The sequence below is a fragment of the Mytilus californianus genome, unplaced genomic scaffold (assembly GCF_021869535.1).
Source record: "Mytilus californianus isolate M0D057914Y unplaced genomic scaffold, xbMytCali1.0.p SCAF_75, whole genome shotgun sequence".
Lineage (NCBI taxonomy): Eukaryota > Metazoa > Mollusca > Bivalvia > Mytilida > Mytilidae > Mytilus > Mytilus californianus.
The window spans coordinates 219,894-239,468 of NW_026262729.1; the positions used below are offsets into that span (position 1 = coordinate 219,894).

A 19,575-nucleotide genomic window follows, 5' to 3' on the forward strand; every position below is an offset into this window, starting at 1 on the left:
CTTCATCTGTGAAACAGATGATTCAATAACATTAACCAACTCGTGATGGCGTCCGTAAAATTTTTGAATGGATGATTTCAACTTCAACACTTGGAACTCTTGGTTTGATAGCTGAACCTTGTGAGCAGCAACCCTCTATCAAAAAATTCATGATAGGAAACGCAAGCCCAGGAATATCGTATCAGCAGAGAGATGTATACTCCATATTCAGGGGCTACTGGAATGTTGCTACATACAAATGGAAAGTTCATCATTGAGAAGCTGAAATAATATCTTTTGTCGTTAAGTTTTGTTCACAACCGACCCTCATTGTAAACCTGGTCTAATTCGGTAGGTCACATTTGGGAAAAGGAGGATGGGATTGTGGTTGCGATAATTGGAACGTTTCTGTGAAACAGGTATTCCATAACGGTCAAGGTTCTAATTACTTAATGAATGGATCCTACCAATTTGTTTGTCCAAATGATACATCATAATATCAAGTCACGTGGTGCAAACATGACGTTGCAAGTTACAAGATGGTGAATGTAATTGGAAAAAAAATCAGATCGACCATCTTTGTTTTAAACTTATTTATTAATCAACATCAAACAATTACATGTATATATAGTTAACATCTATATTTACAATAAAACACTGAATATGAAGCACTCATAGTACATAATAAATGTCAGTAAAAAAGATAACAAAAAATCATATGAGCTTTGTAACCCCATAAAATAATAAATGAATACAAGAAATACTACTTTTTGCATTTTGTCTGTTCTTGTTCTAATTTTCAACATTAATGGCAACAAGTTAATTAGTTCCAAAATGTTTAACATTTTATGTGCAATATATGATATATATAAAGTAGTACATTCACTACACTTGGCATTTTACAATAGATAAAACAGAATGTTACAATTTTATAAAATCATTGGTACTCGTAAACTATATACACCTGTTAATATAAGATTGTCTACACCTGTTAATATCAGATTGTCTACACCTGTTAATATCAGATTGTCGTCGTAATGATTAAAACTTCGTTTGAAAATATCCCTAAAAGTTCACAATCTCACTTAATGAAAGATGAACAATTTGACATTCTACAACTTATGACAGATCTAATTGCTTTTTTTTAAGTATTCGCAAATGCAAAGGCGTGTATAGAGCTACAGAATTGTATAGAACCCAAATGTAGGCGTTTGTGCTACAATGTTCATTGGTAAGGGTACATGTATAAACTATTGAAAAAAACAAACTACAAGGAAAAAGAAGAAATCATGTAGATGTTGACTGTATATCTCATTAAGTGATTTATGATTGTCTACTACGAAACGGATATCCATAAAGGGATATATTTTTAGATTTTATATCAGAAGTGCATGTGTGGTTTTTTACTTAAAGCTTATTTCTATTAACAATAATCCCATGTAAAGGTTGTACAGTGATAGTTGTGGAAGTCATATTTTATTCATGTAATGAATCCTGAAATACTCAGAAGAAGTGAGCCTACATTTGTAAATTTATATTGAAGATTACAGAGACTACTAAACTTACTTGAATGAAAAGTACAAAGATGCAATTCGATAAAAAGTGCAATATCGGAATGATATAAGTAGCTACGGAAAAAGAACGATTAGGGATGTACACCTCTGAGGATCCAAAAATTTCTAGAATTAAACTTTTTTTCTAAACCTGATTTTTTGGTTTATTTGACTGAAAAAGAATAATTGGTGAAGAAAAACTCATATGGTGGTGCACTTCTTTTCTTGCTTCGGCCATTTGAAAGTACCCAATTCTGATGATTTTCCCATTTTTCATAAATTTTTACCCATTTTGGGGCTATTATCATGAAAAAGTTAACAGTTTCACAATTAAACTTTTTTTCATACTTTCAATAAAGATGAAGTAGACCAATCTGAATAAATTTAACTTAAAAAAGACTGTAGGTAGGTGTTAATATAAGAAAGTTTTATAAAATTTGGTTGCTTTTTCGAGTCAAATTTACCATGCTAACAATTTTGTAAATTTGGGTTGTTTCTCTATTTTTAGAACAAAAAGCATATAATTTCAACTTCTTTGTTATAAATGATTGAAAAAATACATATCTAAGAAATTTGATAGGAAAAATTGATATGGGATGTACATGTGTTTGGTAAAATCATTTCTTGTACCCCTCACCCATTTTCTCAAATTTTGGCTAATGAGACTGACTTGATTGGTAATAAAATTTTCAAATTTTATTACTCAAAAACTACTTATTTTAAATGCACAATTTTTTCCCAGAGTTAAGTTTAATTAAAATCTTTTTTAAGTACATTGATATTTTCCACTTGTATCACATGTTTTGGAAAAAATCCCGGAACGAGATTTCAACGAGACTAAAACGTCAGAAGAATACATCCTTAAATGTCATGGTTTCACGGAAAGGGTAACTGTTGACCGCGGAATGCATTGATTAATGATTTTACGTTAAAATGTTTTTGCTGTAGCTTTAAGCATTTGAACACTAAACGTGGTTGATGTATTGCTAGTTTGATATGTAATGTTGATAGTTTCCGCCCCTATAAATGTGTTGCTTTATATTGCTATGGTGGTTTCATCCTGAACTCAACACGCTAAACTATTTTACCAATATTTAGCTGTTGAATAGATTGTAAAACTTGTTTTCTGTGCAATATTTAACATAATTAGAATATTTTCAAAGGGACGGAAACTGAAGCAATCGTTTTCGCGTTTTCAGTTAAAAAAAACAAAAACAAAAATGTTTTCATCGTGAAGACGAACGCCTTACTGTAGTTGATTCTGACGATGGCGAAGATGATATTGTCGACGACTTCGATGAAGTCGAATGATATCTTACAAGGGGTAAAGGTGAGTTATTTCGACGACCTGCTAATTCTTTTTCATATTTTTCATTTGCCTCTCTTGTAATTCGTTGCAAATAGTCTCTGGCATAGGTACCATAATGACTCATTGGAGACTGGTCAGTTCCTAACTTTGGTGGCAGAGGTGGAATATCAACAGCTGAAAAAGTGAAATTCTTTAGATTAATTTCTAGCAGGCTGAGTTAAATTCAGGTATAAAAAGGTTGACAAATTTTGGGCGAGTATGTGTTATCAATTCCACACCTCCTCCCGTTCTTGAATAATTGAAATGTTGGTATGCGGGTGTCACAATTCGATTTCCTGTCTGACATTATTGCTTTGAAACAGAATTTTTCAATTTACATTTTTAGATATGATTAAATGCTAGATCAGGATTTGATTTAGGGAGAAGCCCTGGCTATTTTTAGTATCATTATTTTGGTGGGGTTGCAGGAGGAGTTTGATACTTTGGGAGAGAAAAATAATAATTCGGCATAAATACTGCTTAAGTTATACTTTCAGAACAATTATTTTTATGGTGTATGGTCTCTCTACAAGTTTTATTATTCTGTTGTATCAATTGACGAAACCCTAAATACAGATTTTGATAATACAACAATATTTCTACAAATATCTATGAAATCTATATAAGAATCTTTCATAAGTCTTTGTTAAACTTATCAACTGCTACAGAATGGCAACTTGCTTTGAAAATTCAAATAATCAATTATATGGAGTCTTTTTATTTGCAAAACTTTTATAAAATTTCCCATTGAATATTCGTTGATTTCTCGTTTGAATCAAAAGAAAAATAAACGTTGGATGCCAGCGACATATTTGTTGGCACATAAATCAACAAAAGAAAAGGTAGTTCGGTAAAATTTTGCCGTATACGTTGCATACATCAGATCAATGTTTTACACACCTTTGTATGGGTTGATCATTCCTGCAAATGGAAGGACTGGAGGAAAGGCCATCGGAAGTCGGGGTGCCCATGGGAACATTGTAGATCGCACCGTTGAAAAAGCTGATGGTCCAAGACCAAAAGGATGAGGAACCATTGGGTAATGATCAAGTCTATGACGCCAGACGTCGAACATGCGTACTATGTTCTTTTCCTGTTTTCTCCATTTTGCTCTTCTGTTTTGAAACCACACCTGTAAAAAGATGTACATTTACAATGTAGTTATAATCATAGATTTATACCATGCTAAAATTATCTTCCTAATCTTTACAGAAAATGTTATGGAGAAAACATGGTGTAAAGACAGGGTAAAAATGTACCACACTTTCCTCTCCAATTTTACATTTAAATTTTCATCTTCGAAATACGGTTGCCGTTGACAAATTCATGCATGTCTCAGATATTTTTTCTAGAATACGCAGAAAATAACTGCCACTGGACGTTAATCAAGCAGTAATAAATTATTCATGGATATCTTACCGGTCCTGTTTCAGAGAAATCAAGAGAACGGTGAACTTGGTTACTTTTTATGTATTTTTTTTTATGAATAATCAAGATTATGATATGCCCAATATCTTTTAACTGTGACCTTGTTCTGTACTCACTATAATTACACATTTTGAATGATGTAGATTTTTCGGAATTTTCCTCAATACCACAGCCAGACATCGACTGATTGAGAATCGAGTTGACCCTAGAGCTAGAAATACCAAAACATGTGATTACGTGAATTCTAATGTAAGCTTTTTAGAAAGGCTAATTATCCTTTTAACGTTCTGATCCTATAATAATTGGTGAATTACTTTTCAAAATTACAGATTAAATTTATAAATTATGTAGAATTAAAATTTAATTCATAAAGTAATTTTTGAATTAATACATTGCACTATTTTGTAAATCTTATTACTATAGGGAAATAGCCGTCCAGTTCCTAAGTCCATATATTTTAAATGTTACAAATCTTAACCCTTATAAAACGTATGTATAAGATTAGAGTATTAAAAATAAAATCCGATAATACTCATTATCTTCCACAAGTTTAAGTAAATGTCGAGACATGTAGAATCTGAAATAGAACTGTACTTTGTAGTGATGTTATTGTCAGTCAAAAGGTCACTAACGGGTTTGTTTAATGAAAGAATTGTAATTTGCAATTAAAAAATTGCTTTGCTTTGCTGTTTTGGTTTGTTTGTTTGTTTTTTGTTTTTTGTTTTAGTTTTTGGCGATTCGTGTTTATTTTTTTTTATATTTTGGTGTCAATTGACAAACACTATCGCGACATTCTACTATAGTTTCAGGTTAGGTGAGTCTTGTGCATATTCTCTGAGCGACATAATAAAAAATTACGAATTATAGTCTTGGATAAAAATTAGTAATATAAAAATAAGGAGATGAGGTATGATTGCCAATGAGACAACTATCCACCAAAGTTTGTCGAAATTTAGTTGATTTTTTGTGTCTGATCCAATCCTCTTTCATTGCAGAAATGATCAAGATTTGGTAATTGCTTTAATGCAGCAGTTCATGTTATATGTTATACAGATATATATGTTTATGGCAACAATTCAAATATACTGTCTTATTTCTTTAATCCAATAGATTTGGCTAATTAGCATTTTATTAAGCTCGTTACTATTATGAATGTGTGAAACATAATCTTATTATACTACGGTTCTTATTTTTTTCGCGATTAACATTATAGTACCTGATTAATTGTTCTTAATCTATCATAGAGATCCAATAGCGTGTGTCAGAAACTGAAAACTAATATAAAATCAAATACTTCAATAGTGCACGTGCCATACCGTCTGCTGAGGTATTGACATGTATTTGCACTACCCAAGAAGATAAGTTCCTGGTATTTTAAATGAATACAAAGCACAAGTGTTTTTATCGATATCCATGACCATTTTCCTCAAATGCTACGCTGCTTGGGATTGTTTGATTTAGGTTTTGCTACGGCTATTTTTAAGATCTTTATTGGCTTTTAAACTCATACTTCCGTAACAAAAATAATTTATATTTTTTTTTAACTTTTTATTGTTATTGAAAAGAGTCAAAACAGCCTGCTATATTTATGCATGTTTATAGTGCAGTATCCAATCTACTGTTTTACTTATCATCAAGAACAACATGAATGGAATCGTATCAGAATCTTGCCTTTTAGAGCACATTATAACTTCATCGATAGAAACATAAAATTTAGATTTTGGTTATAAAACAAAGAGTAAACATAAACATTTTTTAGATACCGTATGATCAATTGTCAATTCCGAAAGCATCAGTTTGACTAACATTATAATGCAATTCAAGTTTTTCCAGATTTTATGAAGTAGATACTTGGTTCCGGCTGCAAAGTACGGGATTGTAAAACAGCCAAATATTTTCTGATTATTTTTATGTAGTTGATGGCCATATTCTTCAAAACATTTTAACAAAAACAGTTTTTAATCTTAAAACATTTGTATATAAAGCAATAAACAATTACCATAAACGCTCTTGGTAACCCGAATTATCTAGTCCAGTCGTTTTATTCTACTGACTATACGCTCTACTCCTCGAGAACATTATCGATAGAGGGTGCACTTTTAAACAGTTATATTCTTAGAAATGGACCAGTTCGTCTTGCCCAGAAGGGATATGACTCGTTTCATTTGCATAGTGTTTAAGTCTATTTGTTCGTTTTGAAATGATTTTCAGAAGAAGTGAATTGTTAACACCAGTCACTCATGTGACGCTATCTCGTCATATTTTAACATTTAAACATTCACCACATAAGGGAGCGAAAGAGGCACCGAATAAGATTTAACACTTAATGTACCGGATGGTTTTGTATTCAAAACAGATTAATTTGCCCAGTTTCTTAAAATTCCTTGATAAAAGGAATGTTTATATCAGTCTTGTTAACATTGTACCAGGATTAAATTATTTATTGAAAAAAAATCCTATGAACATTGATAGATAGTTGCGTGGACTTAAGGAGAAGAATAGCATTAAATTTTAATAGTACTGGTCTATTAGATCATGGCCACTTGACGCGATAATCGGCCACTAATTAGTTGATCATAGCAATGGCTTCGGGAAAGACAGCTTGCATTTTCATCATCGGACTACCGACACAGCGGGAAACCAATTGCGGACAAAACATGTTTAGAATCCGACAGCTTTTATTATTTGTCAACAGTTGTGATCATTTGTAGCAATTATTTCCTCTGATTGAAATATAACAAACAAGATGCGATGACAATGGGAATTGTAACTAATCCGCTTAAAAACGACAATAATAAAATTCTGAAATTTGAAGAAAATTTCTAAAAACGAGTTTATTGGGTTTTATGTTTTCGATGGTTTAAGCTGATTAAATCGGTTTAAGTAACATTTAACGTTTCTTTCAAATTAACTACATTAGAGAAATGACATTTTGAAATATATATGTGCCATCAAATTAAATTTTCCAACTTTAATAAGGTTTTATTGAAACCGTGAAAAATTCGCAAAAAAAGATACACCATTGTATTGCCAAGAACTTGTACGTCATGTATGAGATAAAGGAGATGATGGTTGGTAAACGTCAGTGATCAACCTAAATAGTTAAAACAGGTATCCACATCAACACCGGTGCTAACATAGCCCTTTTGTAAAACTGTACATTTTACAAAATACATAACCATCGTGTATACAAACAATCAAAAACTAAAATCATTATATTCACGCGGCGAATGGTTATATATTATTTTACTATTTTGCACATTTATTTAGTATATAAAACAATGCTGAATACAAAATTTGAATAATGATTTCTGAATAAACTAGTATCAGTTGCTAACCATCTTAGAGTTACTTATGCAAATCAGTGAATACCCATAACACATTCACACATTTTATTGTATTAATATGATTAATATATAAATTCATCCGGCAAAAATATATCGATTGAAAAAAACTAAGAACAAGCTTCAATGACTTAAAGTTACTAAATGCTAACACAAATATAGAGATTTATTGTGGAAGTATGATTCCACTTGCAGGGATTTAAACAAAATATATTTCGCAGTCTGCTCTTTTCGGTTATATCTTTTATAAAGTTGACAAGTTTAGGACTCGTCTATCAAATCTTTTATTTTATTTTTTTTGCTTTAGTATTTTTGGGATGCAATGTTTCTTTTCTTGTTCTGCATCGAAATCGGTATCGTTTGTTTTTGGTATAATATTAAACAAGAACATGTCTTCCTGTACTGTATATCTATTGATGTTGATGTATGAAATCTTGTACAGTCACCGATATGAGAGTGCAGGACGACATGATTTCTTATTAGCAGGTTAAATGATTTGAGCTTGCTTTTGATAGCTGCGAACAGTATCAGAAACAGCGTTGTTTTCTTTCGTTTAGGTTTGTTTATTACACCATTATTTTAAAGTTAAGTGCTTTTCCTGCATTATACTAATTTTTATTGTAGTTTCTTGTGTGAATTCAAAAATCTTGCTAATATTCACGTGTCTGTCCCAGGCCATAAACCTTGTGAAAGGCGGTCTTATGTCAAACCTTACATGTTTATTTTATTCGTTGAATTTGGTGTTGATGGTACATCTTTGATAGATTCTGTTTTATTTACTCACAAATAATTTAATTTTGGATGTAACACGTCTTCTGATTGGCTGAAAGTGTTTTGTCTATCAGCTCAAAGACATAATTTTGTCATGTGACCGCGACGTCATCAACTTTTTTATCATGATTTACTCCTTTTTAGAATTAAATTATAAGGAATGACTTTAATTTTTTTTCTGTCTATTCGAAATAACATAAAAAATGTGGTGCACACTTTTAAATAACCCGCTACGCGAGTTATTCAGTGTGCACCACATTTTTGATGTTATTTCTTCATAAACAGAAAAAATATTACAGTCATTCCTTAACTATTTTAGACTCGGAACGACTTAGAGCTTGACATATTTTATAGACACCTATCTATTGTTGAAGACTGTATATATGTTGACCATTAGATGGTGTTTAAATGTACGTGCTTTTTAAACAATATTACCGTAAAAATTATATGTAATGTATTTTTGAAGACCGCATGTAGACATCTGAATGTCTTTTCTGTTTTATTGGTATGTAAAATTTAATGTTTGGTTGCTGTCTCTCACTGGAGTATATTTCGCTTCTCCGTTTATTCAAATACTTTTGGAAATTCTCATATTGAAGTGTCACTAAATAAATTTCATTGGTATATCTTTAAAAAACTGGTATATCTCTCTTAATCGTCTAACTCATACTACCGGTACATATTATTACAAATCAATTGCTTTGCCTGTCATAGTTATTTCTTCTGCAAAATCGTAAAAAGTACAAATAAATGATCTACCATCCCCTTGGCTATTTGTATCCTTAGTGAAATTAAGCCTCTTTAATCAATTAACCATACTGAATGTCTCCTAGAATTTTCTTCCTACAGATGTTGATACCGTGAATATTCCCTACAATTATAGCTTATTAGTTCGTCTCAATTACAACTAATTAGATATAATTGAATGGTCGTTTGTCCAAAATGTCCAGAAAATTATTTGGTTTCATATATTGGTCACCTGCTTCTTTTTCTTAACGATTTAAAAATAAAACTGAATTTTTGATGTGAAAGAAAGAAATTTTTTAGTATACATTAATGAGAAAGCAATCAACTAGCCAATAAAACAAAACAAAAACTGTTTAGTGGCTACCACAAATAAAAAAAACTGTTTAGTGGCTACCACAAATAAAAAAAACTGTTTAGTGGCTACCATAAATAAAAAAACTGTTTAGTGGCTACCACAAATAAAAAACCTGTTTAGTGGCTACCACAAATAAAAAAAAAAACTGTTTAGTGGCTACCACAAATAAAAAAACTGTTTAGTGGCTACCACAAATAAAAAAACTGTTTAGTGGCTACCACAAATAAAAAAAACTGTTCAGTGGCTACCACAAATAAAAAAAAACTTGTTATTAACGCTGAAGTGATTGTAAGGTGAATGAAAAAATTCCACATGATGTTGTTTTAAAGCCCGTAAATTTACGTACATGCGATCCATGTAAGCTTATCGATCCTTTGAATAAAAATATTCTAAAAAGTTATCATTCAAACACTATAATAATATTTTTCATGTTTTTTATACATAGGTATTAACATTGATTTTCTTATTAATGAATTAAAAACAGAACTAATATGTATTGCTTTACACTTAACAAAATACCTATACGATTTAAAACATCTTAATCATGGCTCCATTGCTTTCTATGGTAAATGCAGCACTTTCCTGCATAAGCCATTGATTTTAGAACTTTTATAATCGATTCATTTTGCTATTTACAGGTTGTGTCCCTCTATTATAGTTTTCAATTTAATATTCAAAAATAATTTATTGATTTACTGTTGCTTGTTTTACGTCCAGTGACAAATATTTCACTTATGTTCAGAACCATAAGATCCGTCAGATTGATTTTTTCGTCTTTCATTTCCCATACAATACATATTTTAGAGTATTTGTCCAAAAATAACATATACGATGAGAACGGGTATTTTTACTTATGATGACCCCGCCACAAAGTGGTCGGGGCCATATAGTTTTACCCTTATCCGTCATTCCGTCATTTTGCAATGAACAGTTATACAGACTTTCACATATTGAGCTGATTTTTAGTATGTGAGTCTACTGTGATGAGTTACAGATCGAGTTTACGTTTTGGTTTCGCTCCGATCATTTTCGCAAAAATTACGGGCTTTGGTTTTGAAAATAACAGTTATACGGATTTTTTTTCTAAACGCCTTCACATATTGATATGAGTTTTAGTATGTGAGTCTACTATGATCCACAGATCCAGTTTACGTTTGGTTCCACTCCGCTGATTTGTGCCAAAATTACGGGCTTTGGACTTTGAAAATTTCGTGAAAATAACAGTTATATACGGACTTTCATTCTCAAATTTCCACTCCTAAAAATGGCTTCAAGCCTTTTTTGCGAGTGGGGCCATTCGTGTCGTTCCGACACATCTAGTTTATTTTATTTTTTTGTGCAGCAATGCTGAAGCTGGATCTTCAACTGCAACTTGATAACAAGTCATAAGTCATAACCTTTTTTTAAAAGTCAAGTAACATTTGAGAACCTGGTAATAAGGAGATCTTATATAACATCAAAGTTATATGTGCAGTGTATGCGAATCTATATATATATATATATATATACAAGTCTAAATTGAAAACAACGTTTAAACCTATGATTGCGTTGGATAAAAACCGCAATTTTTATACGTGTGTATGCAAAACAAATTTCTTGGAAGAGGGGTCTAAATACAGCACAAACAACATTTTCCAAAAGACAAAAAATGTGAAAAGTATATTTTAACAAAACGCATTTGACTAGCAGGTCGAACAACGGATGTTCTTAAACCCTGCTAATATATATATATATATACACATGTATTATACTGGAGTGAAATATCCCGGCTACTGCATGAATCCTGCAATTTGATTGGTTACCTTACAGTGTATATGAAACCATATACCCTGTGAACAAAAACGAAGATAAAAAATAGTAAATAATGTTCAGGACACACCAATATAATATAATTGGTATTCGGGCTGCAGAGGTGATATGGGATAATATTTCCTGTCAGTGCTCTATATTCCAGTCACCTGACGGCTCGGGTGATATAAAACACAGACAGGGAATATGAGCCCATATCCCCTGTGAAGATCCCGAATAACATAAAATGCATTTGACAGATCTGTACTCTTAACTCTCTTTGCCGGGGGAGTACAGTCATGTGTTGTGAATATATAAATACCTAATAATTTTTCATTGTGCTCACAGAGTAAATTTGTGTGTTGTGAGTACGATACGTGTGGCATATCTGTACTCTGATTGTGAGTACCCTCTGAGAACATTCATATGTTGTATCTGACGATGTTACATACATGTACCAAACTCTGCCTTCGCACTCGATTTACATTTATATGTGTTGAGTACAAGGCATCCGATAGACCTTACCTCATCCTTTTGAACTTGCATGATAAAGTAAAAGCGGTCTCTGACATACCTGAACTCTGGCTTCTGTTAGGTCAACTTTATCAGCTATCTGCTCTCTAAGCGTACAATCTGGGTAGTGGGTATGTTGGAAGATGGCTTCAAGTTCTCGGAGTTGGTCAGCTGTGAATGTGGTTCTATTTCTTCTCTGTTTTTTTGGAGATGAAACACCGTCAGGCCCGTATTCAAAACCAGGAGAGTCTGCAGAAAAAAACAACTTTTTCACATTTTATATTTCTATACATGTATGTATAATAAAAGATCAAAAGTAACGAAAAAGCTTCTGTTTCAGCATGCACATCACAACAACTAGTAAAAAAAACTTCATATCATCAGGTTGATTTCTTTGAGCTTGCTTTCAGTAACTACAAGCATTTTTCATTTTCAATACCGTACATTATTCTTTATTATTTTGTGTTTTATTTTTATCTATTATACCGTTATTTTAGATTTAAGTGATTTTTCCTGTACTGATTTTGATTGTAAAACTTTCATGTAAGTTTTATCAGTCCAATGATCGAGGAAAAAACCCTAGTTAAGCCCATTCATGTGCCTGTCACAAGTCAAGGGTTGTCTTATATCATATCTTAATGTTTATTGCTGTCTGGACAAATAATTGCTAATGACAGATCTTCGATTGTTTCTGTTTTATTTATTTAAAACATTTTATAGACTCTTGACGATTTAATGCTTGGCATATTCTGATTTGTATACGGGAACCTGTCTATTGTTGAAACTGTATGTGACCCTCTAGATGTCTTTTGGTTATTTTTGTCGTTGTGTTGCTGTCTCATGAATTCTGTTATATCCAACATCTCCTTTTATTCATATATACTATCTTTTTGAAACAAACTGGGTCTGCTAGCTAAAGTTATTTTAATGTTATGCAAAAAATACATACTTGCTGTAATATATCTTAAGTCTTAATTGTTAGTAATGTTTATTTTTCTTCGTTTTTAAAGAACAAATCATACGTAGAAAATTTAAGAAAGAAAAAATCTGTTTTAAGAAGTGCATCACAAAAAAGAAAAAAAACGAAATGCACATTTTTTTAACAAGAGAAGTCCGCACACTTTAAAGTCATTTTTAAAATCTTTTTAAATCATTGAACACAATAAATATTTATTCAATTTTGTTTTTTCGTCAGAATAACAGAGACTGGTTACATGGAAATTGGCGATTTGGAATTGCAAAGGTAGCCCATTTCCCTAAATAAAGGACAAACTAACTGCAAGATGACCCTGAAGATTAACATGAATGAGTAATATACTAGTAAATTATTTTTATATTTAATCTAACTTATATATTAGTCACCTTTAAATTATGATATTTATGATATTAGAATTTAACGATATAAAATATATTTCAGCAATAAAAGAAAAAAAAATAATAAGCATTTAACTTTTATCAAATTGTTTAATGTAAGGGTAAACATTACATTATAACGTATGGTGGCACGAAATGTCATGATGTTAGATTATCCTTCAGAGACCCAAACCTCCTCCTAAACTAGATTTGGTAAATGAAGTTTTTTCTGTAAAGCATTTTTGTATTTTTTGCATCTTACTTATATCCGCACGCACGCCACGTGTTTTTAAAAAGCATTTGTATGTAATAACGATATCAGCGCGCACGTGCTTGCTTCTGGAATAACTCATCAGGTACGCTCGGAACCAACAGTTTTGAAGCCAAAGACAAAAAAAAAGCGTTTGAGAACATATAATCTCTAAATAGTAACTTGTCTCATACTAATTTTATGTTAGTTTACTTCAAGTACCATAATCAGACTGAAATATTTGTAAAAATAAGTCATTTGTTTATTTGAGCATACAAAAGTATACATATTAAAAATTTACAGTCAAGATTTCACCGTAAAATTTGGATATATATAAACTTTTGAATATTAGAAATAAACAAATGACTTATTTTTCCAGATATTTCAATCTGAATGTGGTAAATTTGAAGTAAAAAAAACATAAAATTTCCATATTTAATTTGTAGTGCATATCTTTAATTCAAAGAGAGAAACCAGTTTTAATGCTTTTTTTATTTAAAAGAGTGTTTCAAAGAATAACATATCTTTTTAAGCAATATATACTGGATATGTTTAGTAAAGTGAATATTTAAGAAACAATAAATGCATTCCGACCAGAAAATAAAATTTAACAAGTATATTATAAATTTACTAAAAAAATTTTAGCAATACAATCTGAATGTTGTGGGGTCTGTTAATTGATTTAACAGCAAGTAGAAGAATAATAGAATAAAACTATGGTCGTCTTTTAGGAGGAGAAAGTTAAAAATAAGATATAAAATTAAATTTTAAAATATGAAATTACCTGCAGTGTCATCTTCAGAATCAGACCCATCAACAACATCAATTTCTTCATCGTCTGAGCATGTTTGTCCGACTGGTGATAGATTTAAACTTTTCGGACGCTGAGGTTTCATTTCGTTTTTCAACAAAGACAGTTCGTTTTCGCACATAATTAAAATATATTTCCAATTTTTCTTCAATTAGGATATCAAATAAAACTAAACTGTACGTTTTTTTGTAAATATAATATTTTTACGGATTCTTCTAATTGAAAATAAAGTATCCACAAAATTTACACATTTCTAGATGAAATTTCGTCCATGCTACGCAGTTCAGTTTTAACTAATCTGAAAATGTTTATGAGATCCTAATTATATTTTAACGATTAGACATGTTACAAGTTAACATTATCCGCTAAATTTTGATTGTTATAAACGAATGGAGCTTTGTAATCTTTGTGCTGTACTAATGAGCGGCATTTAGTTATAACCGCGGATCCCTGCCGAGTCTAGAACGAGGGCAGATTAAGATGGGATCCGCCTCTAAATCGGATCATTTTCAATCTTTAAATCTTTTGAATTATAATGATATGGCACAATATTTTCTTAGACGATACACTAATTTTGTCACATGTTAAGTAATGGTATTTAATTCTTCCCCTGTCTAATATTATTAGAAAAATATATGACGCTGATTCGCAGTTTGTTATTTCTGAATTAATTACGGCTTAGTAATTGTAGCGTTGTGGGACATCTTTAAAAGTCAGAATTAAAAAAAATATCTAATTCTTCGATTGTCTAGAAGATAAGTGTCATCTAGGAAAATATCACATGCAATTTACTACTGGTCACAATGGGGTCGTAATTATTATTACAAATAATTACATATGATCAATTCCTGCACCAAAGTTAAAATATCTTATTACTTATCCCTCCCCAATCATAAAATACGATAATCCATTGAAAAAAAACTGAAAGCTGTAGAAAGAATTTATTGGTCCCCTACCCCACGTAAACTTTCCATGAGACATTTTATTTTAATGTGATATATCTTTAAGAAGAGGATAACTATCTAAGCTACTTATCTCGCGAATTTGAAAATAATGCATTTTAACAGCAATAAATATCAGATGAAACTATAAGTAGCTATTTATTATTTGTTGTAATTAGACTCGTAACAATCAAATAAAATACAAAAAATATAAGGGGCCATCAAAATAGCCTTATGTCGATTCGGAAAGGCACTGTTGAAACGCCAAGTCAAAAAGACCAACACAAAGAGACTAATAATAACTCACAAACAGCTAGTACACAGAAAACTAAAGTTGAGCAGAAAAAACCTTTGTATATTCAATTGGATTCATTAAAAAGTACATGAAGGAAAATTGATATTTGTCTTGTCACGGAAAATAAAGAAACTGTCTGAAACTGCACTTCACAAAATATGCACGGTTTTTTCACAGTTTCATTACATTCCTATTTCAAATACTACCTAAGTGTTCAAATTCCCGCCACCTCAAGGGTGACTGAGGAATAGAAATATGGTCACTGTTGGTCTTTTTCCGACCGAAAGTAAAACGCTTGCCAAAGTGGGGCGTCCGTTTTGTTTGTGCGGGATGTGTGAACTCTCAGCCATTTTCGATCAGAATGGGGACGTTTAATCCGGTGCCTAGTGTAGAGAGAGTGCCACGCTCCGAGTCTGGACGTTTAGAACCCTTGCAACAACTCTTTGAGAGGTCCGTAGGTTGCCTGTTGCAAGGCTACATTTCTGTCCCTATCCAATTAACCCTCATATTCCAGTGGCAGTCCAAATTTCTCGACCTTCATCCTGGTCGACCCCTATTACAGGACCTACTTATTGTATCTTTTGTTAATTTGTTCTCGTCCTGAACATGACTGATTGACTGATTGTTGGTTGCTTAACGTCAAGTTGCAAATATTTCATGGATATTCAGGACGAAAACACATTAACAACAAATACAATAGACAGGTCCTGTAATAAAAAGCCGTACGGGATGTAGGTCTGGGAAATTGGGACTGCCACTGAGAAACTTGATGATGGTATATTGGATAGCGGTCAAAAATGCCTGTTGATGACGTTCCTTTTCTTTTGAGATCTTTTTTTAAAGTTTCCTGTAGATGAACTGCGCTGAAAGCTTGGAATGGTCTATAAAATCTTTGGTTTATAAAATCTTTAAATTATGATAATCTTTTATAATGGTTTATAATTATCCGAGTTCAGTTCTTCAACATTTGTATTTTTATTCGTGATAAGTCCAAAACATTAACTCTTAGCTTTTCACGAGAATGAATAGAGACAAGTGTCATAAAAAATAGAAATACAGAAATGAAGTCCCCTAATCCCGACCTTGATATATAGAGTGAATATTAGATGTACGACAGTCTTTATTTTAGTCAACATTGTGATATGTTGATAGTATGGCGAATACATTACTCGGTCGATATTAAACTTGTTAATAACACTATAGTATCACCCGCAGTATCAGTGGTTCCTCAGTAGGCGAGTGATAAATACAGGATTATAGTCGTTTCATGCCGGACTTTGGGACGACGGTTTGGTTTTCTAATAGGTTGCGGATAATTTTTCTTAATTAACCGTGCATTCTGGCCTGGTCAGGACATAAAAAAAACTTGCCTAAGACAGAATGGAAATTCTATATTCTACTCCCTAAAATGCAGGTTCAATGAGTGTGGACGAGTTTGAATATCATGAGTGTTAAATAAATAAACTAACTGGTAGCAAACATGTGAAAATTTACATCAGTCTTCGGCAAAAATCGTCTTGTTCACCGGCCCTCCCAATTATCAAATATTCGCCACCTTACAGACAAAAACCTCGAAAAATTTAGTATATTCAAGTTCCAAAAGTATGTGTATGTGTTATTTGTATTATTTTTTAGAGCAATAATTTGTCTGTGTCCGTCTGCAATATTTTTTGTGGGATTTCGATTATTCAAATACTCCTGACAGTAGTTGAAATTAAGATCAAATTATCAAATTGAAAACAATAGAAACTGAAATAAGTTGATTTTCTGTTTTTCTATGTTCGAGAACAAAGATGAAGACTCAAACGCTTCAAAGTTGATGTACGGAAATAGTCGATGACGGCATCGCAAAATACATGGGAGGTAACCGAGTAAAACATATATTTCCCACAATTCAACGTTGTTTGTTGTTGCAGACGCCTCTAAGAAATATACATCAATTTAATGAAAATCACAATAGGTTTAAAGTTAAAAGATAACAAATGTGCACTAAATCATAGGTGAAATGAAATGTAGTTTTATTCAAATAGTTTAAATGATTTTCAGCCATACTGTATAGTCAAGTTTTGTAAAAGAGAGACCAAAGGTATAAAAGTGATTTTCAAACATTTGAAACACATTTCGAAAACGATCTGGCAATGCCATGGCAAAAAACCCAAAAAATACACCAAAGAAAAACAATAGCATACAAAACACAAACAACAGAATGCAACACAAAAAATCTGGACTGCGCAACATGAACCCCACCAAAAACTGATGGTTAATCTTAAGATGTGCTCAGGAAGAGTAAGCAGATCCTGCTCCACATGTAATGTGGCACCTGTCGTGTTGCTTGTTTAAGTTGTCTGTCAAGTTTTATATAATATACCAAAATGACATACCATGATATTCAAAAAATATATAACCTTGACATGACATACTTCTAAGGTGTGCAGATATGACAGTCAGAGTGGTGGCACTGTGTAATGTAAATGTGACTTCAATCATTGCTTCAACTAGTCAATTCTGTTTTTTTAATATTTTTTTTTTTATTTGAATACTATATAATCCATCATTTCTTGTAGAATAGACTTAAAATATGATATTTCCCTTGTTAAGTAATTGAAATGGCAAAATCAACTCGTTCTTCATACAAAGAGTAAATTTGTATTTACTGATCTTTTGAAATTTAACACAATTTAAGGAGATTGGTGGCAGAAAGATTCCTTTTGTTTGATGAAATATAAAATTTGTTTTGAAGTTAGGGTATTTAGTTTCAAATACATAAAAAGGATTTTGCACGTCATACTTAAAACAGAGACATATATATACATGCCTCTGCTTAAAGTCAAACTTTGTCTTGACCAATTGTTATGAAATTTTAACACAATGTAAAGATCAATAGGAGAAATCTAATCTTTATTGTAATTTAACTAAAAGGGTTTTAATTTTATATGAAAATTCCATAACTTTTACAGTTTCACAACGCGTCATGAAATTTGTATGAAGCAATAGGACTTCAATCTTTTTGAATTTCATGAAAATAGTGATGATGGCAAAAGGACATTTATCCACATGGAAAAAAAACCCATCCAATTCATTAAGGGTAATTACCACCCTACTTAGTCCTTCTTGTGTCATGACTGTGTGTATTTGAATATTTTTTTCATAATTCTAAAATTTTACCCTTTAAAGTTTTTGTTGTTGTGTCAGGAAGAAATGTCTTTTATGCAAAATCTGACTTTTTCTCTCAGTGCTGGAGCATTGAAAAATGATATACACCACAAGAAAAAGACAGAATATTAGAAAGTTTTTTTGTGATTATCTTCTCACTTGCAAAAAATATTTTGTGCAAAACCAAAAGTAGAAAAGCTATTTGATATATTTAAATCTTCCAAATATATCTATTATGGTGTTACTTCAAAGATAAATTACAGTTTAATGTGTCTTCAAGACACAGATAATAAAAAAAATCATTATAAAGCCTTTGTTCAGGAGTTTGAAAATTAAAAATATTATTGAAGTCAATTTTCTGTTTAATATTTACAGTGCCATATAATTTTGAAAAAAATTCCTTTATGAAAGTAATATTGAGAGTAAACCTTTTTCATTGTGTGTGTCAAAGTCCAATAACAATTAAACAGTTTGAAAATAAGGATAGGTTTAGTTTATATTTTTTTGTGTTTTACTGAAACATAAGTACATGTACCATCAAGACTCATATTAATTTGACATGTTTTAGATCTGTAATATCATATACTATTATACCTGTTTTTAGATCTGTAATACCATACACTATTATACCTGTTTTTAGATCTGTATACCATACACTATTATACCTGTTTTTAGATCTGTAATACCATACACTATTATACCTGTTTTTAGATCTGTAATACCATACACTATTATACCTGTTTTCCACTTTTTGAAGATTTCAAATATGGTAAAACAGAACAGAAAAAGACACAAGTCTACAGATAGTTCTTCCTCCAGAGCAGAACATGACAGTAGTAACAGAAATAAGAAAGAGGATGAACCCGTGGTAAATATATCTCAAACGTTTGAATCACTGTCAGGGCATCAGAACCAATGATACATTTTGGTGGCCCTGTGCACATGC

At 31.5% G+C, this 19,575-nt stretch overlaps 1 protein-coding gene across 1 annotated transcript; it reads right to left on the bottom strand.

Annotated features, from left to right (window-relative positions):
* Positions 1-555: 555 nt before the first annotated feature.
* LOC127710369 (retinal homeobox protein Rx1-like) lies at positions 556-14,407 on the bottom strand. Its single transcript, XM_052216158.1, has 5 exons — positions 14,214-14,407; positions 11,888-12,075; positions 3,781-4,012; positions 992-3,015; positions 556-943 (listed from the first exon to the last, which is right to left on the bottom strand). The coding sequence occupies exons 1-4, from the start codon at positions 14,359-14,361 to the stop codon at positions 2,759-2,761; spliced, it is 825 nt and encodes a 274-aa protein (XP_052072118.1). The 5' UTR covers positions 14,362-14,407; the 3' UTR covers positions 556-943; positions 992-2,758.
* Positions 14,408-19,575: the final 5,168 nt, after the last annotated feature.

What these genes read in the sequence shown, in the direction of transcription:
- LOC127710369 (XM_052216158.1), bottom strand. Translation starts at nt 14,361, where the DNA reads ATGTGCGAAAACGAACTGTCTTTGTTGAAAAACGAAATGAAACCTCAG. An exon ending in TTCTGAAGATGACACTGCAG is followed by an intron (nt 12,076 to 14,213) that starts GTAATTTCATAT and finishes TTTTTTCTGCAG; the next exon opens with ACTCTCCTGGTTTTGAATAC. An exon ending in TAACAGAAGCCAGAGTTCAG is followed by an intron (nt 4,013 to 11,887) that starts GTATGTCAGAGA and finishes ATCTTTTTACAG; the next exon opens with GTGTGGTTTCAAAACAGAAG.